This window comes from Jatropha curcas, chromosome 11, assembly GCF_041381405.1.
Source record: "Jatropha curcas cultivar XTBG-Jc1 chromosome 11, XTBG_Jcur_1.0, whole genome shotgun sequence".
NCBI lineage: Eukaryota > Viridiplantae > Streptophyta > Magnoliopsida > Malpighiales > Euphorbiaceae > Jatropha > Jatropha curcas.
This window is the reverse complement of record NC_143161.1, coordinates 7933587-7955156: the sequence shown is the minus strand read 5'-3', so window position 1 is coordinate 7955156 and position 21570 is coordinate 7933587. Positions and strand designations below refer to the sequence as shown.

The following is a 21570-nucleotide window of genomic DNA, read 5'->3' as shown; positions in this document are numbered from 1 at the left end:
TTATTTTGTCAAAAAACTAAAATGGACCATTTTATCCAATAACGATATTAAACATAAAATTCATATCTATTGTTTTATTTTTTTTTTTATTTTATATATCCTCTCTAACAAAAATCTCAAATATTCCTTCTAATTTTCTTTCAATTGCAACACAATATTTGAAAACAGGGAGAAAACAAATAAAAAACAGTAATAATTAAGGAAAATAATTAAAGCAATTGAGTAAAATAATTTATTTCTGGCTAAATGCGCTTAATGTACTAAAATTATTAAAATTTCAACACTTAATGTAAATCTTCCAGACACCAAAATAGAAAAAACAAAAAAGTTCAAAAATCAAATTTATAATTATCCCTTCATTTGCCATAGTTTTTTCATTTGATTTAAAATAAATGTTCTAATTTATGAAATTAATAAATTACCAGCCTATTAGACTAAGTTAATCCTACTGGAGTTATGTCAGGCCCATAAGGAGAAAGCTTCGATAATTTTCACTCAGACCAACTCCTATTAATTTAATTTGAAATCTCAACATAAATTTCTAAATTCTATTATTTTTTATTAATAAATGAAATTAGAAAAATGAGCTCTATATTCCATAGAATTTTTGTTCCATCAATTCAAAAAATGCAAAGGACTTGTTTTGTAAGTTTATATAATTAAATTGAAAGGCACAAAACACTTGAAGACTCTCAAGGAATGGGGGATTGTCCAAATTGGATTTGGAGTATTGTAATCCAAATTCCAATAGCTTTTTTCATTTGAAATAACGCAATGATATATTATAATGTGCGCACTGCTCCACTAAGGGATATATTTGGCATTTGAAAGATAGAATTTATTTATTCATTTATTTGTTTTTGCTTGAAGTGAGATTTGGGAACAGGTTTTATCATTAAAATATCAAATTTAACTGAAACTTAATTGCCTGATTTCCAGAAGTATATTCTCATTATACTTGGGATATGTATAATGAACAAAACTACAAAAATAAAGCTGCAAAAAGAACGAGCTCGGATATGTGTACCTTGCCCTTGTGGAAAACCAAAATCTAAAAAACCACTCGGCTAGAGCTAACTAACCATGAACATACAATTAGACCAGGTATAAAACTATTCCAATATTGTCTCTATCATCAATATCGTCACTATCATCAATAACAAAGGCACTAGACTTGTTATCCAGGAACTTGTGCTGTGATTAGAGGCAACTCAACGATCCGCCGGTGTATATGTGACAGCAAGATCAGCAACTATACAACTCCAATGTTGCGACTTATGCAGCACCTGCATAAGCATCAGAAATGACATACTTAAAGCATGATGTGGTAATTCTGCTAGTTTCTAACAAATGGTGCTGTGCAAAATTTTATTTTACTGTCAGTCATGATCAACAGCTAGCTTTTAAGTCACTATTATACAACGTAGGCATATTATAGTCACAGGGAATCACCAATGAAACTATTCTACTACTTTGTTTTGTGAAAATGTCATTTCTCCTTTATGTCCTTTTCCAAATATTTTTAAGGGGTTAAATAATAAAAACAGCAATAACCTGATGCTACCTCATGTTCGGCGTTTCTTCTTCTCTGGAGTTGCATGAACTTGTGCCTTAATTCCATAAGTTCTCAACTGGAAATTTTCAAAAGCCTCAGATACTGCAGCTACCTGTTACGTGGCAATTGGAAGCAAAAATGTCACAGTTAATGAAATAACATTAGACAGTATTTGTTACAGGAAAGCATTTTGAATTTTACAGACCAGTTCTTTCTTTTTGGAGTAGACCCTCACTATCATGTCTTGATAAGATGTAGGTAGCAAGTGACTGATTCGCTCATCAGGTATAGGAAATTTCTCCTCACTTTCATAATCCTGAACAGAAGATAATAGCAAAAGAAATGAGATACGCTGTAGGACATCAGGAAATAGCAAGGATGCTAATTCAAGATATTACTTCAGTCTGCTCTAAATATTCCTGTAATGTCTATTAGGTTAGTACTGTAAGATGAGAATTTCTCTAGACTAAAGAGATATCACAGATTTACTATAACAGAAAGTAAATGTTATCAACACTTTTGTATCATCCCCAGGAAATGAAGACAATGAAAAACTTGTATCCAACAAAACCAAGCTCTCACGGCAGAGCTTAATAAATTCACTAGGGAACATAACTTGGTCATCAATAACAGTTATAGTTCTCACACATTAAATTGGGTGAAACTTGGTAACGCAACAGTTTTTTTTTTGGGATGTCTCGTGAGTATCCTCATACTCCTTTAGGTACAACACTAATCTCATTTTCGGGTTTGTCCATTCAACTCGAGCGTGTATTACCATTAAAACAACAGGTTTTTACTAGAGAGGTGTTACCTCTCATTTCAGTTTTTACTGGAGGTTTCTGCTCCCACCACAAGTGATTTGTGACATTCCAGATGGTGCTTAACACACACGCCACATGGTACTTTTTGGTTCACAGAGGGACAGTATGAACAGTTCATTCTAAAATCTAGAAGTAAAAGAGAAAAGACAAGCAATAGATAACACAGCACATCCACAATCACATTCACCCTAGCAGGTGTCTCTATAGTTATTCCCATTCTAAAACATGGAGCAGTAATATTAATGCCAATCAAGGCCAAATTTGGACCCAATTAATATTGAGGCTAAACGGAAGAATAGAGCATGAGTTCAGAAAAAAAAAAAATCAGGTCAAGATAGTGGAACTAAGTACCTTGAAAAAATTGATGCTGGAGAAAAGCGGATACACCCAGAAAAGGAGGAGGTTTTGTTTGAGGGGTTGGAAGAAAAAAAATCAGTAGAATGTACCATTCAACATAGAATTAGAAGAAAGAGAAGTGCATTATTTAAATAAAAATATAGGCCCGAAAATTCTATTACCTTTCAAGAGGATTATGCCTTCCACGAGTCAAATCAATTCTAACATTGCTTACTGCTATGTCCTCTTCCTTCAGGAGCACATTACCATTTTTCTGTGAATTGAAAACGTTCAATACACCAGATTTTTTTTTTTTTTTGTTTTTTTGACACAGTTGAAAGGAAACATTTTAAACACATGCAAGCGCATAGTTTTATAGCTAAGGTTATGCAAACACCTGGGAACAAACAATATCCTTTGCTGTGACATCTTTAAAATTTTCCATTTTGTCCTTCGGAACAGCATACTCATTACAGAACTGCCAAAGAGAAATGAAACAGTGTTTTATTAAACTTCAACTTTTATAACTATCAAATACATGATAAAAGGAGCAAAATACATAAAATATTACAACACAGTAGCCATAAGTTTCAATGTTCATTTCAATGAAACATTAGTAGGATCAAAATGAAAAAACAGACATCAATTAGAATTTTTTTTTTTTTTTTTTTTAAGTGATAAATCAGCAAAGTTGATTCCCACCTGGTACAAGTCTCTCCTCCGTATTCGCAGGATCAAATCTCTAGATTCTCTTAATTGTTCATCAGGGGCTGTCTCAATGGTTTTGATTATTGTGTCATCTAACTGAATTTTCAAGAATGATCAATCGAGATGCTGTATCTAAGAGAAATAAATCATTCATAATAACATCTTGTAGAAAACAGATATTGTTACCTTCCAATATTCTGAAGGATCTTGAATGAAAGATGATATTTGCAAATAGTCATTTGCTTTCAACAAGGCATCAACTATCATAAGTTCTATTGCCTGCAAAGTGTCACTATCAGAATAAATATACTGAAATTCAACTACTAAATGGAAAATGAACAAAAAAATCGTGCAAAATATAGTAAATTTATAAGAAAAATGGGTAAAAATAAAAGATTTATAGCTCAGCATGGATAAAGGATTCTATATTAGAGAACAAGAACTAGTCCAGGTTCACACCTTTACTTTTGGATGAGTATAAACTGTGCGATAAAGATCAGCACGAGTGGCAAACAACTTGTGGATGGTAAGATCTGGAAAAACAACCAGTATTAAGCAAAAGAAAATAAAGACCGTAGCTAAATAATTTGGTTGCGTGAAAAGAAGACACTCACAGTCCTTAGCACGATAGCAAATCTCATCGCCCATAACCCGCATTGTCTCCATTAACCTACAAGCAATCTGACAATGTTTAGTACCAGGAAAACTTTTTGAATTTTAATATCCATTTGATCCTTTGCAGGGTATTAGAACATAATGAAGGTATGACGAGAAAATAAGTTAACAAGAGGATGTTAACTAAAACCTTTGGAACTCAAAACTACATCCTATACCACAGGCTCGGCAGTCACGAACAATATAATCGAACCTGCAAATCAATAACATCTCTCACTAAAACTTAAGTACCAAAGCTGAAATGAAGAAAATTAATCCCTGAAATTATTAACACAAACTTTGAAACCTCACTTGTCCACATCAATTCCATTTCGACCATTTGCAACAATATCATACAAGAAGCACTTCTCCTTAGCATCCTGCATAGTAAAAGCAACAATACATATAGCAAATAAAACTAAAATCAACTATCAAGTACACATCTACATCCACAAGTTACATTCACCAAAGTTAATAAAAATATGACCACTGGATAAATAACCAAGGAAAAAGACCTTACGTTTCTCTGTGGAAATTCTGAGCTGGCTAGTATCATCTCCTGAAAATAAATTGAGGCAAGAAAAAAAATAATGAACCATATTCATAAAAACAAATTGGTGAGAGAGAGGAAATTGTGCTTATCATGGCAAAAATACTTTCAAATAATGAATTATACAGCCACTCCACGGTGGTCAGTCTCCTCCACCATAAGGTGGTTATACACCCCATTGGTGGATTTGTGTTTAAAGCTCATATAAAAATCCTATGGCTCGCCATGTACTCAATAGAAAATTAGAAATGATTTTAACAAAATTTCCAAATAGCACCATACCTTAACTCTTCTCATCATGCCAGAGTCAACATCGATATGGTGCTCATCAACAATATGATCAACAACTTTGGCAGACATTTGTTCATGACACCTAGAAAGTACAATTACAACAAAAGTATATAAGAAAAACGACCAGCAAATTCAAAAGCTCTGAAATCCTTTTTATCTAATGGGAATAGAATTTTAAAGAGCATAAATCTCAAGCATCAGATTCACCTAGGAAAAGTAGCTACTTCAAACTTAGACTTCTACATGGGACCTAATGAGTAAGTTGCAATGTACGAGAAAGGCAAATAACCACATGCAGAATTCCAAAAGCTTGTCCTGGGTAAATGGAAAAAAATTAATTGGCAATAGAAGCACAATGCCATAATCATTATATGCATTCATCACATGCATAAAGCATCATTTTGCTAGTAAGACATATTATTCAAGCAGAACTGCAGAAACACATACTATCAGAACTAATGATGATCTTCATTATGTTAGGATAAGTGATTTGAGTGTAAGCCATCTAAGATATGAACGTACCATTTTTCACCATTTATAACCTTGGGGAGAAACTCACGTTCAAACATGTGACTGAAAGGACCATGGCCCACATCGTGCAAAAGTCCTAAAAATTAGATGAACAGATAATAGGACCATAGAAAACAAAAACCAGTTTCAAACAGAGGCATTGCAAGTTAAACACAAAAAATACCTGCAAGCCTCACTGTCCGAACATCAAAGTTATCAATACCAAGCTCCAAACCCTACAATTACAGGAAGTAAATATGAAAGCAAGGTATTTCCCAGATTAGTGGAACAAATACCATTATGAGGAGCATAGCATACAAAAGAAGCTCAAAATAGGTTCCTACATGGTAATTTTTGAGCCTTTCAACAGCTTCACCAGCAAGCCAATACACACCAAGAGAATGCTCGAACCTTGAATGCACAGCCCCGGGATAAACCATGTGGGTTACACCTAGAACACATGTAAAAAGAGTATTTTAATACACTCTATAGCCTGTATTGTAGATTCATGAATTATGACATTAAACTGTCTAAAACATCAAGGGCAGTCGAGTAATTACTTGATGCTAAAGACATGACATAGTTACATAAATACATACACACAGATGAAATATATCATAAACAAGTGGAAATATAACTTCTTGATGACTTTCTTCTAATATTAAGAACAGAGGACTGACCTAGTTGTTTGAGGTCACGAAGCCTGCAATACAGATTAAAACTAAATCATTAGAAATCCATCGTAAAATATTCATAACCAAAATACTAAATACATTATTCCGGAAAGATAAGCTTGCCTTTGAAACTGTTCGGTATCCAAAAACTTCACACATAGCTGGAAGCAAGAACCCACAGAAAATGTAAGAATTAACAATTAAAATCCTCATTATACTTCTAATAAGATTCAAAACCCACAAGTAAAATGCCCAAAAACTGAAAATCCACAAAAACCCCATTGTCGAACTAAAAGTTAAACAGACAAAAAAAAAAAATTATAAAGACAAGATTACAGGATCGAGATAGATGTTGCCATGGACATTATCGTGGACGTGCTTCAGTAATCGAAGATTGTGAGAAGAGGCAAATCCATTGAGGGAAGGCAAAGTGAAGTCTTCATTGCAATAAGCACCCATATTTTCTTCCGGTTCAATCTATCACTGATTGAAGAGTTAAAGGAGAGAAGAAGAACTGGTTATTTGAAAGAAATATTGAAAATATAAGGAGAAGATATAGGAATTTGGAAAAGAGAATCCTTTTTTAGTTGGGTATTCTGTAAAAGTTAGGAAGATTTCGCGGAGAGTGGCAATGGAGAAGAAGTGTTGGTGCCGCCAAATTTGTGTCGCATCTGTAGGAGCCAGAAGGCCAGGAAATAACAAGAAACAACAACAGAACAGAATGTAGAAAGAATCTATGCATAAACTTTCAGTGTTACGGGGCTGGTATTAAGCCATGTGTACCTGCTGTATGATTAAATAAATAATAATAATCAATCAATTGCTTGACTTTTTAGGAACCAAAATAAAATTAGGGTTTTAATCTTGAGATGAAGGTATTTTCTTCATTTATGATTATTATCTAATAAATGTGTATTGTAGTAAGTAAAGAAATGGTTTCTAAATTTAAAAAGTTAATATCTTTGTCAAGATATTTACCTTTTAAAATTTAAACTTGCTTTCCATATTCATTTTTTTATATATGAGTTTAACCCATTTATATTAAATTTAGAGAATAATTTAATTAGGTTTGATCGTTAATTCATTTATAGGTCCAACCAATGAAAAATATTATTTTTAAAAAATAGATGTATTTCAGACCATTAGCTAAAATAAAAATAAAATGAGATCAATTTTAAAAAATCTCTATTATAATTTGTTTGGTTTATGGATAAGCTCATAGATCGAATCTAGACAAAATTTAGAATTGTGTATTAGATTAGGATTATATAAGATTTTAAAAGAATTATTGAGTTTGATGGAATTGAAAGATTTTCTAAGATTTCCACATATGTCACTAGAATTCTACATGAATTTTATAAAATTGATGAGACCTTTTTTATAGATTGTGGTTGGCTTTGATGGAATTACAATAATTTTTCTATATCTAATCAAAATTAATTTCAAAACCTAATTAAACAAATTAAAAGGTATTGGAGCCCAATTGAAAAACTGAAAACAATGAGGTCCAACAAGTGAACGTGTCATTTTCTCCGAAATCATTTTTTCTTCATTAAAATCTTACCGCCACCAACAGTGAAAGACCTGCAATGGCTAGTGTCGTCAGTGACCATCTTGTACTCTTAGAACAGTCATGATGTGGTCAGAAAACCACGGACTTCTCGTCCCTTAGCTGAACAGTGACTGTCTCATTGAAAAATCACAGGTTTATATATATATATATATATATATATATATATATATATAACTGAAAACCAGCAACGACCCCTAGCCAGGACCTACGCCAACTACCAGAGCTTGCACAAGGAGGTGATTTTATATTAATTTAAAATCAATGCACGATCCGTCACTTGTGGCTCACATAGCCTAGTGGTTTACCCACAACAATGACAGATTGTATTCTTCAATTCTTTGACTATTTCAAAATCTTTTTTATTTTTTTTATTTGATTAAAGAATTATTTAATTGAAATCAACTCATAATTTTTTTTTGAAAAAATCAAATTAATTCTAAAAATTTGCAACACCGTAGTTATAAAAGGGTTTGAAGCGAATATGGATAGTGAAATTATTAATCGTAATGAATATGTGAAGTAAAATTACTACCCATAATGGATATAAATAAAGTACGTGTATAGATATTTGGATACGCGCTGCTCGTTAACCGCTATATTAAACAAGTCTAATAGTGGGTACCCGCGGGTACCCTATTTATTATTAGCAAAAAATGTATTTTAAATAAATTTGAATTTTAAGATTCGCAGCGCCCTACCCATTTAAGAGATACTTTACATTAGTTTTGGATAGATACGGGTAGTAAAATTTAAACAGATTCGAATACGGATACTTAAATGATTTAAAATGGATATGAGTACTAAAATTTTAAACAAATACGTTTAAAATTCGCTGATACCTGTTCTACTTCTTCCATCCTTATTAAAGGGTATTGGATTAAGACTGTGTTAGATTTTAAAAGATTTTTGAAATCTTTGGATTGAATGATGGATTTGTGAATGACTCTTTTATTCATACCTAGCACCTTAAAATTCAACGAAATCAATAATTTTATAAAATCCTTTTAAATCAATAATTTTTTTTAATACCATCAAATTTATATGAATTTTTAAAAAGTTATAATTGAATACTATCAGATTGTTTAGATTTTTTAAGAGTCTGAATTGAATACCACAAGCTTTTCAAAAAATTATAAATTAAATACCATTAAATTTTAAAATCTAATAAAGTTTTAATTCAATACACCTTTCTTATACTTAAATTTAAGCGTTTAGGCAGTTTAAAAAGTTGTTTGATTTATTTTACAAGTTAAAAAAAAAAATTTTTGAGTACAGGTTAAAAAAACTTTAAGATATTTATATGTTTTATTGAAATTTCCTCTTTAATAATTCAAAATAATATGGTCAATAACGTTTTAATAACTTAAATTTAATTTATTTTAATATTTAGGTGCATCGAAATTAGGGTATTTAACTACAAAGAGTAAATTTCGTCAAATTACGGGTAAAGTCGTTCCCTTTTCTAACAAAAAAAAAAACGGCTAAAATGGTATATTAATTAAATACTGAGTCTAAGAATTTATTAATAAAACAGTTAAAATGGTATATCAATTAAATAATAAGTGTAGGAATTTTCTAAAATGAGTTGAATACCTGTTGCGACTCAAAACTGTAGGCCGAATCAGCACTATGACTCATGTAAGCTTAAGGCGCCTGAGGTCCGTAATAAGCCTAACTCATTATAGCTTTTTTTTTAACGCTACTTTCAAGAATAATAAGCTCATAATACGATGTTATCAAATCATACTGTTAAATCATATCTTTGGCCCAACTTTTATTTATCAAATAATTCATGCTCGCCTATATTTCATATACCATTCACGTCGTCCATAATATGGGCAAATTATGTCAATCATACTTATAGAGAGTCAAATTTCATATGTTTATTGAACAACACACTGACATTTTTTACATAATAAATTATAATACATGATTCTTTATTTGCAGAGTTCAATACAAAAATTGATACATTGTTATACACAATACTGTACACTCAAATGTTATCAAAAACTAGAAATTTCTACTTTAACTCTGCGGAGAAAGAAGCAAAGCTTATCTAAAACATCATAGTGCCTATCTTCTGAGAAAAATTTAAGGGGTGAGTTTTATAAACTCAGTGAATAATAATAAATAATGCATAACTCAAACGATCACATATGATGCTTTCCACATTTATTATGATGAACACTCGTCCAGTTAAGCACATGTTACAACATCAACATTCATAAGCAATATCACATTCAAGTAATCACATCAAATGGAGATTGGTCAGTGGCATCACAAAACCCTTGACAAGCCGTCATCACATATGACATGTCCTCTCATATGGGTGCACTAGGGAGCCGATCCCCATTTCTGGTCAACTGGTCTATTTCTCACTTGACCAGTCCTCACTTTTTTTTTTCTATTCTCACTTTCTTTTTGATTTCCAACAGTAGGTCACCCTGTGGTTTTGTCAAATCATTCAGATCATATTCATTAGGTGCACACATTGAGCGCCGATCTCCCATAGTTGGCCAACGGTCCCGGATCATCATCACAATCTCATGATGAATCACTTTATCCCAATTCCACATGGATATAAGACACAACTTATCATATACAAGTAGTCCAATCAACTCACACCATATAATATATTGCATAGGATATCAACAAGCTCACATGAATATAATTATGGAATGTGTATAAATATATAATTCTCATATACTTATAATATTATAATTTATATGATAAATCATAATGCAAATAATGTTATTTTTATAATTCAATAATAAAATAATGAAGGCCGAGTATCATTTGTATATATATATTTATAAGATGTGAAATGGTCAATGCATGTATGCAAATGATAGTGTGCATCATTTATTATTACTCACAATGATAATAGATAGAGCAAACTTTAGCTTGGATCTTGAGCAGTAGAAGTGGTAGACAAACTCGGACGATCTAGCTATAATACAAATATAAAAGAAAAACTGCATTAAACACATCACCTTCCTTAAATAACAATTAAGCTACACATATCTACTTAGATATAAGATTGGTTTAATTAATCTTAATTCTATCGATATTACTGATAATATGTCCCCTCAAATAGGACTTTCTACTTGTCCGAATACTAATAACTTAATATACTTATCAATTATTGCTTACCTAGCTCATTTATCGAACAGTCAGTCAATTCAATCATTACAAATAATAATTTCACGTTTAACTCATACCTTATAGGTTAAAATAACCTTCGATCTAACCTCAATCCATACTCAAGTATTTTTACTTTATTTCAATATAATTTATTTCCTTAACCAGTCACTAAATAATAAATCTTTTATATGAATATATATAAATAATCATTTATTTAATTAATATTTACTCAAAACATTAGATCCTCCGCGTAACCTATTTCATCACCGTCTTCATTCCTATAATTCTAATTTCAAAATAACTGGTACCCATTTAGCAATAAATTTCATTTTACTCAAATTATTTTTTATCTCCCGAATGATTCATATAGAACTAAATATTCAACTTATTTCTGTATTTCTTTATTTGGTTTACAGTCCTGAGTTCAATTTAAACTAAAGAACCAATATAATTTAATTATACTTCAATTTGTTTTCCTTTTTATCTCATTCCTTATGACCAAGTATTTAATTATATGTTTTATTCAATTTATTTTTATGGTAGCAATTATAATCTACTCCAATTTAATAAAATTCATATCTTATCCTTAACCATCAATTACTTTAATCAAAATTAATTCAACTCAATAACAATAATTTCTAGATTGAAATTTACGTTAAATTTAATAAACTGAATCATAAATTATATTGATTAAAAATCCGGTTTCGGATGTCCAGTTTACTGGTCTCGAGTTTTTGCCTGCCGGGGTCTCACCGGAGACTCGACGGAATACCGCCGCCGACAACTGCGCATGATGGTCGGGAAATCGACTTCGACGACGAAGCCACCGGGCAAATTGAATTTTCACCAGGAGTCCATATCTGGACTCAGTTTGCAAAGTAAACGAGCTCTTTAGCTGCAAATCACACTGACAGTCACTTCAATGCTGTCGTCGATGGAGGATTCGCGATACTGAGCCAAACACTGGAATTACTGGGGGGGAAATATTCGCGTTGAGGAGTTGAGTCGAGCGAGACCCACTTCAAAGCCTCAAGTCGTCGGAATCGCCTAGTACTGTCGGAAATAAACGGAGGCGCTGCTGCGCCGTTCGCAGATAGGAGAGACTGCAGCTTGCTTGATTGCTGCGTCCACCGGAAGCGAAAGGAAAGGCGGCGATGAAGGAAGGTCGACGCCGGCTGGCTAAAGTGATGGATGAGAAAATCGAAGAGATAGAGACGGTCTGCGCTAAAACGAGAAGAATAAAGAGAAGGAGAAGAAAAAGAAAAGAAAAGGAAGAGAAAGAAGCTTCTAGCGTGTGCTGGGTCATTTTGGTTCGATTCGAACTGATTCAAATCCAACTCAATGGTTGCTTTGGTTTTCAACTGATTTATGGGTTTTTCATCAGGTTTACTAATAATAATAAAACATTCTCTTTTAAATTTCATTGGTTGAAATTAAAAATTAAATTTTTAAATGAAAAGTCCTTGAAAATAAATGTTCGGGTTATTTTAATACCCTGATTTAAATGCAGGTAAATATTCTTCCTCAAAAGAAAAAATGCATGTAATTACTACCTCCGTTAGATAATACTTGTTATAATTGAGAAAATAATTTGTTCTTATCACATTTGTGGTTTGAGGAGTAACAAATTCATTTTTTCCATATTACCATTTATATATGATCAATAATTATTTTCAATTTAACGATTTATTAGAGAATTAATATTAAATTAAGGGTAACATAACCAATTTACTTAATAATTTATTGTAACTTAGACAAATTTAATGGTTTTCTTAAGGAACGTGAAATTTTAAATGTGCAAATATTATAGACATAGATAGTATTAAATAAGTTAATTTTAAGTTATTAAAATGTTATTGACCATATTAGATGGGTTGTTTTAGGCTTTGGTTTGTTTTCGTAAAATAATTTGCAGGAAAATATTTTTCACAATTTTTTATTGTTTAGGATTCAGAAAAATAAGTCAATTGAAAATAATTTTTCTGATCAAAGAAAAATTAAGTCATTTTTTTAAGGAAAATAACTTCTCATTTTCGAGAGGGTAAAACATTTTCCGGATATTGACAAACCTTATAAATCTATATTTTTTAATTTATTAATCATTGTAGTTACTATCACCAGTCACCATTTATCACCGACTACCACTCCCTGCTACTACCACCGGCCACAGAAATCAACACCATGGGCCACCGGCGGTTCACAATATATATATATATATATATATATATATTGCATTCTTATCATATTTAACAATAAAATTTTTAAATTATAAAATTTATGTTATTATTAATATTTTTTATGCTGTTATAAGACAAAGACTTTAATATTTTTAATCAATTTTCAATATTACAACTAAATAATGAAAAATAAGTCATTTGAAAAATATTTTTCAAGAAAAATATTTTCCATGAAAAATATTTTTGAGCAAATTATTTTCTTATAAATTATTTTACAGAAATAAACCGAGCATTAATGTTAGAATACTTGCATTTACTATTAAACTATGTCTTGCTATGCCCATTTTAGATGAATTTGATTCACCGCACAAAATTGTAAGAATAATTTTTTGAATGTACCAGATGAATGGGTGCTTAATATCATATGAAGAAGATTTAGTCTTTGAATCTCGATCCGCATATAAGTTGATAAAAAACATACAATAAACATGAAATAAAGTTATTAAAATATTAAATTTTTTAATTTTGATTTTATAATATAAAAGAAACAAATTTTGATTTTATATTATATGTGTCAAAAACATGTTACAAATTCTTATAAACAAACAAATAAAATCTCCCCAGTTTTATCTTGGTCGGCCCGACTCGAATCAGGCTCATTCAATGCTCAACTCAATTCGATTCGAGTCCAAAAAAGATTGCCCGAGCCAACCGGGCGAATACCCGGTTCCGTGATCATTGAAAGCATACAGCGAAAGCACAGGACTACGCTCTAGTGGATAACAACACATAAATGTGAGGCTAATATCACAAGACGAAACTAACTACCACACTTCACGGCCATGGTGGTTGTGACAAAATCCACTTCACTACCATCTATCCTCACTTCCTGCAACCAAATATCACCATTCCTCCAACATTTCCATCAAATTTACAGCAATTGTAGGAGACCCACTAGACAAAAAGTGCTCAACTCTAATGGGTTCCTTTCTGTTAAAGCTTATATGGAGAATCCAAATTCCATTTCCAGTTTCGCCAACAAAGTCATTGGCTCTCTCCCTGTGATAGGCCTTGTAGCTAGAATTTTCAACGATGAAGGTGGTGTTGGTGGTGATATTATTGATTTCGCAGAGTTCAGAAGAAGAGTGGGCAATAATTGCACCATCAATGATTCTAGAGCTTTCTATGAGTTCCAGGATCGGCGAGGCAAGGTAATTGAGTTAATCAATTTAATTCCTTTGAATCGCCTTAAGCCCATGTGCATAATCAAGTTATAATTAGTCCTTCAGTTACTGAATATGGTTTCTTTATTTTTTGTAATTTTATTTATTCTAGTTGTTATTTTAGTTCACTTGTTTTAGGGTATAACAGTGTTTTAGTAGTTTGGAATTGAGTTCTTGAAGATTTTGTTTCTTATCAGAGTTTTGAAGGTTAAAGTTTTTTTTTTTTTTTTAACTGATTTTGAAGGTTATAGTTAGTCTTTAAGTTCTTGAATTCGGTTTCTGTAATTTTGTGATTTTATTGATTATAATTCTTATTTTAGTTCATTTATTTTAGGATTATAATAGTGTCTTAGTAGTTTGGAATTGAGATCTTGAATATTTTGCTTCTGGATAGGTAGGGGATCCTTTGTATGTTCTATTGTGCTGTTGGCTAGCAGCTGTTGGTGCTGGTCTTCTCAAATCCGAAGAGATTCTGGAAGGGGCAGCACGGCTTCGGATATCAAATGATATTGAGTTTGAAGAGCAGAATTTCATTTCGTTGATGAATGAAGCCAGAGAGGTTGGAAATCTTTTTCATTCCTTTTTATCTTTCTTTGTCTGATTTCTTGAAGTCCATGCTGGAAATCAATTAGAGTAATCAACTCTTGCTTTGAATGGTGTCTGAAAGTGAGATGTCAATTCATTTGGAATTCCATGTTTCGTGTTACGTATAAATGAAATGTTCCGCTTAACCTCTTGAAATAAATTTTATACAATTCAACACAACTAAGCTGAAAGGCTTTTGTTTGTAAATGAAATCTATACTTCAAATTCATTTATATCAAACACGGAGTAGACTAGCTGGGGATTTAGTTTCTAACTCAAATTAAATACCCTTACTTCTATTAATTTATATTTTTCCCAGTACATTAGAAAACGGGAATATTTAAATGGGAATGGAAGTGCCAAGGTTTGAATCCCTTGACGTCCTGCACTACAAGGCAGACACTTGATCATCTTAAACGTACAAGAATTCATGCGTCAAGTACTAACATAAAAACTGCTTGAAAAGATTAAGGCCTCCTAAGGTAAAGATTGTATCATTTCGAAGAATAATAAGTAGTAAATGATGTTGTTTCTTTTTTCACTTTGCAACTTGCCTAGGAGTAGGAATAATTGTGTTTTAGAGTACTTATCAAATAGAGATGTGATAACTAAGTTCCTTGCTGAGAAACTCACTAAAAATGTAGCAATAACTGGATTAGTTTTCAACCTGTTGCCTGAAATTTGATGACATGAGTTCTTATTTCTTAAGCAGGCTAGCTGGATGTGGCCCTAGAGTAAAAGATTTCTTAGCATGAAAAGAGGGGTCTGACTCTGGAACTATTCTACACTTGGAATTTTTCAATTGCTTGTAAATTAAAGATATACAGTGCGGTCTAGTCGTGTGAATTAAACAATACATGCCTTTGGATAGACTAGGATTTCCTACTTCGATAGAAATATACTTCTCTAGTGAAACGTGTATAATTAGAATGTGGATTTGTTTGCAAGACCATATGATATCTTGACTATCAAGATTTTCATAATGTTGTTCCCTTTTCTGATGATGCTCTTTATTTTGATTTACTCTCGAGGCTTTAATTAGTTTTCTGCTAATAACAATGTTTGAACTATAGAAGCGAGCAAAATTAAAGGTTTCAAGCCCTAGTATTCCAATGGAGGTGCGAGCTGAAAAGGCACTCGAGGCAATTTACATTTGCTGCTTTGGGAAGGATCCTATTGAAACAGAAGATGAGAAATTGCTGACTCTAATGCTAAGTGCTGTTTTTCCATCGGTCAAGCAGCCAGAAATAGAAAGAATTGTTGAAGATAAAGCAAAGAAAGTGGCTGAAGGTAGTGATGAAGTGAATGTTCCAGAGCCAAAGAACTTGCCTAAAGAAGCTGTACAGTTACAAATGAAAGACCTCGAATTCCTTAAACAAAATAGAGACACTTAACGTAAATGCTTATTGTTAATACAGCGGTGACTTCTAAGTGAGTGCAAAATTAAAACTTCCAGATGTAAATGCCTGGAGTTTTGTTGCTTGTACTGTTCAAAATATCATATACTCTACTCGGAAAAGGAAAAACGATGAATATCAACAAAAACGGTGAGAGTTCTTACTTTCTTTAGCTGTTGTTGTTACACTTACTAATGAAATTGATTGAATATTTCATCCATTTAGATCTTTCTTGAGATGTTATTCTTTGCAAAGGAAATGTGAAATCGTTATTTCTTCTTCCTCTTCTCTAAGTTGCTCAAAAAAGGCACAAAATCATCTTTATCTTTATGTATTAGACCATAGTAGAAGTCTAAACTGGTCAAATGGGGTTGTGATTTCTCTAACTCACCAAAATCAAGCCCATCCAGCTGATCAACTTTTAGGGCTATAAATGAATGTCGAAATTCAAAGAATCCTATTTCAAATGTAATTAAACCTGTGATCATGGCAGTTAAGAAAGACAACTGAATTTCACATGCCAATTCTGATCAAAGTAGAGGGAAATAACAAATTCATTTCACAACAATAAGAAACAGATAGATGCATAGATCATAAACATTAGGATGGATTATAACCATCCTACATTCACTCATTACAGCTTACTCATCATTTTCTCACGGATAACAGGAAACCTCAATTAGGGTTATTTATTGTGGGACCTTGAAATGCTCACTTGTATTGAGGTGCTAGTTCCCCTTCCTTGACAATGTAATTCTGTGGAGGAAATTCTTCTCCCTTGAAGTATCTGTCAAGCATGTCTTTAACTCCAGCAGCATATCGCAACTGCATAATTTGCATTCAATATGAGTACAATAAATAAAAAAATACAAATGAAGTTCAAACAATGAGGATAAGAACTTGATGACCGTACTTGCGCATCAATTGTGGTTCCAGAAATATGAGGAGTCATAGCTTGATTTGGCATGTAACGCCATGGGTGGTCCTTTGGAGCAGGTTGTGGATACCAAACATCTCCACTGTAGCCTGCAAATTACAGGTAAACAACAATTAGTGACACATAATTCTTGAAAGTCGTGAATGATTTCTTGCATGTTAAAAGATATCCACTCAAAAAACCATGGATAATTTGTTAAATTGCAACAATTATTTATTCCCTGATTCTCTCCAACCACTTCAATATTGTTTCGTGCCACCCCTTTATCTTGGACAAAGAATGAAGAAATTAGAAAGACAAGAAGGAGAAGACTCGTGAACATTTAAATCATGAACTGCAATGTTCAGATATTATATCCTGCATTAAGAAAATATGTTGCAACATTCTTAGTCACAAACATTCTGCTAACTATATTGTTACCTCCGATATGTCCGCTAGAGCAAGCATCAGCAACTGCTTGTGTATCCATGATTGCTCCTCGAGCATTGTTAACAATAAGAACCCCTTTCTTCAACTTTGCAATCCTTTCTTTGTTAAACAAACCCCTGACCAACAGAAGTCAAATGATCCGGTAAGATTGGTACTATGTATTTTATAACAATGATACTAGATGTGTCACACTAAGGCTTTGGAAAGCCAATTACCACAATGGTAAAATAAAATGTGAAAAAGAGTTGTGGGAAATCAAAAGTTCATAGATTTGTACAACAGAGGTTAGAAATTTTACTTTGTCTTCTCCGTAAGAGGTGTGTTGATGACAATTATGTCACATTTGGGAAGCATTGTATCAAGGTCCTCCTCAAATTTTGCTCCTATCTGAGTCTCCAATTCTGGGTCGATCTTAACTCGATCATGATACAGAAGATTACAGTTGAAAGGTTTCAACCGTTGCAGCAAAAGCCTACCAATGCGTCCAGCACCAACAGTTCCCACTGTCTTTCCCTCAAGATCATAGGCTCTGTAAGCAATGCCTGCTACATTCCAATCACCACTGATAACTTGATGATATCCAGGTAAGAAATTTCGGACAAGAATAAGAATTCTCATGAGCTCATCTTCAGCAACTGAAACAACATTGCTTCCTGTGACCTCTGCAACAGTTAGCCCTGCAGCTGCAGCAGCCTTCAAATCGATGTGATCTGAGCCAATTCCAGCTGTAAGGAGCAATTGCAAGTTTTTGGCTTTTTTGATCCTTTCTGCCGTAACATAAGCAGGGTGGAATGGGGTACTTATGAGGACATGGAGATCAGGAATATGCTTTTCAAGTTCTGCGATAAGAAGAAAGAAAACAAGAGAAAAATAAAAAAACTTGGCCTTATATATATCAAAATTATGACTGCAATCTAGGGCCACTGTTCCAAAAGCAGCAATCAGACGATGAAATAATATGCATATATTCTGATCTTCATTATTATAAAATGTATTTCATTGGAATAACTGGTATTAGTCGGTTAAATTTCCAAAGGAGAATACTCTGTGCTTTATCATATCAATGTGATCACACATAAATCATATAATTTACTTCTCCAACATTTTTTGTTGTCATTATTATACTTGGCTCTAAGGCTTCAATCTGTTACTGTAAAGCAGTGAAGAATTGGATTGCAGACTCCTAAATAAAAGGAGGAAATTTGAGAAAAAGAAAAAGAATGAATTCAAAGTATGCAATGATAGTTTCCTCAAGAAGCAGTAAGTGTAAATGTCAGTCAACCCACCACAATCAGGCCCTTCTTTGTCATCAGTGACAATGTATTGATGGCCTTGTGATTCCAGCCAGTCACGTATGCCCAAAGCTCCTTCTACACATCCCACAAAATTGGGATTCTTTGAAGCATATTCATTGGCCTTGTAGAAAACCCCGACAATTTTTTTGCTCCCTGCAGAAGCCTGTTTGCACACAAACAGCAGCAATAACATTAACATAAATGATAAAATCATATCCATCAAGTCACCATTTTCATTTTGTTTAAGATTTCATACATATTAATTTATTATTTGCAGATTGCAAATCACAGTATACTTCTAGAAAATATCATGATAAACAAGTAAAATATAAATATAAAAAACTGATTCAACATTTTTTTTTTTCTGTTTAGGACATTAATTTACTGTGAAAAGATTATTCGATTCCTAAAAAATTTATCAATAGTTAAATTTAAGAAGTGACCTTAACAAACAATTTTTAATCTATGGTGCAATTAAAAATCAAGAATGCAAATATGACAGCAGAAATAAATTAAACTGGATCAATAAGAAGATTACTATTTAGTGCTCGAGGTTTGATCTTAATTACCACTTAGCCTCTCCTTTTTAATAAATATATTAAAAATTTATGCTTCACCCGCTCATATTAAATGTAAATGGTTAAACAATTAAATATAACTTCCTCCGATCTTTTTATATAGAAACAATTATTTTTGCACGGAAATTAAGAAATTAGTTTAATTAAAATTTTTTATCAAATCTTTTCTATTATATGCCCTGACACTATATTAATTGACTATTTGTGAGAATATCTGCCAACTTATTTCTATAAATATATTTAATGACCTAGACCTATAATTAGAGGACGGATTATAGAAATCCCACTAAGTGGGTTAATTTTAACAGCTTAATCAAATGTTTAAATTTTTCCCTCCCATTGTTTTGAAAAAATTGATGGAAAATGAAATTTAATTTTCGTTTTAAAAGTATTTACATTTCATAAAGAAAAGTATGCACAATTTCATAAAAATGGTGCAATTTTTTTTGCAGCAAAGTGCTGCCGTTAGTAGAAATTGCATTCTGAAAATTTACTAGACAATTTTAGTGTCTGACTTATAGAAATTATAACATATGCTCCCTTTTAATTATTTTACATAGAGTAGTTTGTGATAAAATGTGCTCATATAATGTTAAACCAGATGCATAATAACTTTCCTCTTCTTAACTAATGGAACATACATTATGCACACATTTTTTTACCTTACTTAAACATAATGATATAATCATGAAAATTATATAGTCATATAACAAAAGTGTGCCGCAATTAAAAGATTTAAACCCAAATAGTGCAATTAATAAACAAAGCACAAAGTCTAAAGCCTCAATGCTGAAAGCGGAAATTTTATCTCTACTTTCTTGTTTTATAAAATTTGGTGTTGTTAACAAGTCAAATAAAGGACAATTTAGACTATACAATTCAACTATACTCCAAATTGAATAACTTTGTGTATTCGAATACAACATTCAAAATAAAAACTGTGTCTATATATAAGAATTAGAGGGAATATAAGGGAAGTTTATTTTTTTATTGATATTTAATCGATCCTTTATGTTAAAAATTTGATTCAAATAAGGGTAGTACACTAAATATCCTTTTAATTAAAAAAAAAAAAGGATTAACAAGAGCCTTGTTTTAAAGATTTTAGGCAATTTTTTTATTTCTTGATATCTATCCACAACAAGATGAGGTAGAACAATAAATATGGCTGACGTGGAAAGTTGACCCCAAAAACGCTCCGTATCCAACAATCCAAAAATAAGCTGAAAACTTTAGCACTCGCGAATACCGTCCATTCTGAGACCCCACAGGACAAAGGGTTTGGTGAGGGTCGGAGACGGAGTGGAGTCGTGGAGATGGCTTTTGTGCACTGCACACTCTTTCATGTGGAAATGTCTCACACTCACCACTTGTACACAACCACACAAGGCGTTACCTCGCGCGTTAATTTAACGCTTTTCTTTGATTTGGCGTCATCAACATAAAAAAAAAGATAAATACATCACACAGTTTCACACACGCACGCGAGACTCAATCTAGATGTTGACTCGTAGGAAATTATTTCACCACTGTAATCGCCTGATCGGCGAGGAACTCACAGCGGGGAGCTAAACATAGCCGATATCTATGGCCTCTGGGATGGTTGTTTTTCAATTTATTTAGCATATAATATAATAATCGAATTAAATTTTAAAAACTTGATTAAAAAAAAAAAAGAAAGGGCTTTACTTACATGGAGGTCTCTAGCGAGAATTGAAGAGCCGGAAATTGCAGATGAGGAAGTGAAAGCGCGAATCACAGAAGTAGCAGCACGTTTCATGGCCATTTTCGAGCAACACAGCTATAATCGAAGAAGAAGAGGAGGAAAGAAATCGTCGTAACTTGTGAATAAAATCTTTAGTTGCTAGCATTTAAATAGGGGAGTGAGACTGAGAATTCTTGACGTGGCGAACTTTTCTTGGCCTACTGTCTGACAGCTTCCGTTTTCATTACTACATATTATCCCAATTTGCTTTCCCGAATAAAAACAAATCAACCAAATGCTGTGTTTTTTTTTTTTTTTCCTAATCAGTTAAACATTCAATTGATTGTTGGATTAAATTAGAAACTTTGTTGTGAATGAATTCTAAATTTTCATACATAATTCATTTAAGACTTTAATAATTGAAG

General features: G+C 32.3%; 3 protein-coding genes across 5 annotated transcripts; 1 reads left to right on the top strand and 2 right to left on the bottom strand.

Moving 5' to 3' along the window:
• Nucleotides 1–932: 932 nt before the first annotated feature.
• Nucleotides 933–6878, bottom strand: LOC105641775 (uncharacterized). Of its 3 annotated transcripts, XM_012226375.4 has the most exons (20): nucleotides 6439–6875; nucleotides 6226–6263; nucleotides 6109–6131; nucleotides 5773–5879; nucleotides 5613–5664; nucleotides 5441–5525; nucleotides 4910–5000; nucleotides 4598–4636; nucleotides 4390–4457; nucleotides 4229–4291; nucleotides 4038–4093; nucleotides 3883–3956; nucleotides 3610–3702; nucleotides 3418–3519; nucleotides 3113–3193; nucleotides 2898–2989; nucleotides 2731–2746; nucleotides 1761–1871; nucleotides 1565–1667; nucleotides 933–1286 (listed from the first exon to the last, which is right to left on the bottom strand). In XM_012226375.4, the coding sequence occupies exons 1-19, from the start codon at nucleotides 6559–6561 to the stop codon at nucleotides 1566–1568; spliced, it is 1416 nt and encodes a 471-aa protein (XP_012081765.1). In that variant the 5' UTR covers nucleotides 6562–6875; the 3' UTR covers nucleotides 933–1286; nucleotide 1565. The 3 variants fall into 3 exon arrangements, with proteins under 3 accessions (XP_012081765.1, XP_089572803.1, XP_089572802.1); XM_089716677.1 differs by having other exon boundaries at nucleotides 1555–1667; nucleotides 3883–4093; nucleotides 6439–6878; XM_089716676.1 differs by having other exon boundaries at nucleotides 3883–4093; nucleotides 6439–6877.
• Nucleotides 6879–13770: 6892 nt separating this feature from the next.
• On the top strand, nucleotides 13771–16421 carry PDE329 (calcium homeostasis regulator). The gene is made up of 3 exons (XM_012226364.4): nucleotides 13771–14207; nucleotides 14614–14778; nucleotides 15878–16421. The coding sequence occupies exons 1-3, from the start codon at nucleotides 13839–13841 to the stop codon at nucleotides 16196–16198; spliced, it is 855 nt and encodes a 284-aa protein (XP_012081754.1). The 5' UTR covers nucleotides 13771–13838; the 3' UTR covers nucleotides 16199–16421.
• Nucleotides 16422–16737: 316 nt separating this feature from the next.
• Nucleotides 16738–21395, bottom strand: FDH (formate dehydrogenase). Its single transcript, XM_012226353.4, has 6 exons — nucleotides 21134–21395; nucleotides 18854–19025; nucleotides 17866–18406; nucleotides 17559–17683; nucleotides 17115–17227; nucleotides 16738–17026 (listed from the first exon to the last, which is right to left on the bottom strand). The coding sequence occupies exons 1-6, from the start codon at nucleotides 21224–21226 to the stop codon at nucleotides 16913–16915; spliced, it is 1158 nt and encodes a 385-aa protein (XP_012081743.1). The 5' UTR covers nucleotides 21227–21395; the 3' UTR covers nucleotides 16738–16912.
• Nucleotides 21396–21570: the final 175 nt, after the last annotated feature.

What these genes read in the sequence shown, in the direction of transcription:
- LOC105641775 (XM_089716677.1), bottom strand. Translation starts at nt 6,561, where the DNA reads ATGGGTGCTTATTGCAATGAAGACTTCACTTTGCCTTCCCTCAATGGA. An exon ending in TCGGACAGTGAGGCTTGCAG is followed by an intron (nt 5,526 to 5,612) that starts GTATTTTTTGTG and finishes TCTAATTTTTAG; the next exon opens with GACTTTTGCACGATGTGGGC. An exon ending in TGTAGTTTTGAGTTCCAAAG is followed by an intron (nt 4,094 to 4,228) that starts GTTTTAGTTAAC and finishes GATTGCTTGTAG; the next exon opens with GTTAATGGAGACAATGCGGG.
- PDE329 (XM_012226364.4), top strand. Translation starts at nt 13,839, where the DNA reads ATGGTGGTTGTGACAAAATCCACTTCACTACCATCTATCCTCACTTCC. An exon ending in TCCAGGATCGGCGAGGCAAG is followed by an intron (nt 14,208 to 14,613) that starts GTAATTGAGTTA and finishes GCTTCTGGATAG; the next exon opens with GTAGGGGATCCTTTGTATGT. An exon ending in TGATGAATGAAGCCAGAGAG is followed by an intron (nt 14,779 to 15,877) that starts GTTGGAAATCTT and finishes TTTGAACTATAG; the next exon opens with AAGCGAGCAAAATTAAAGGT.
- FDH (XM_012226353.4), bottom strand. Translation starts at nt 21,226, where the DNA reads ATGGCCATGAAACGTGCTGCTACTTCTGTGATTCGCGCTTTCACTTCC. An exon ending in TTCTCGCTAGAGACCTCCAT is followed by an intron (nt 19,026 to 21,133) that starts GTAAGTAAAGCC and finishes GTGTGCAAACAG; the next exon opens with GCTTCTGCAGGGAGCAAAAA. An exon ending in CTCTAGCGGACATATCGGAG is followed by an intron (nt 17,228 to 17,558) that starts GTAACAATATAG and finishes TGTAATTTGCAG; the next exon opens with GCTACAGTGGAGATGTTTGG.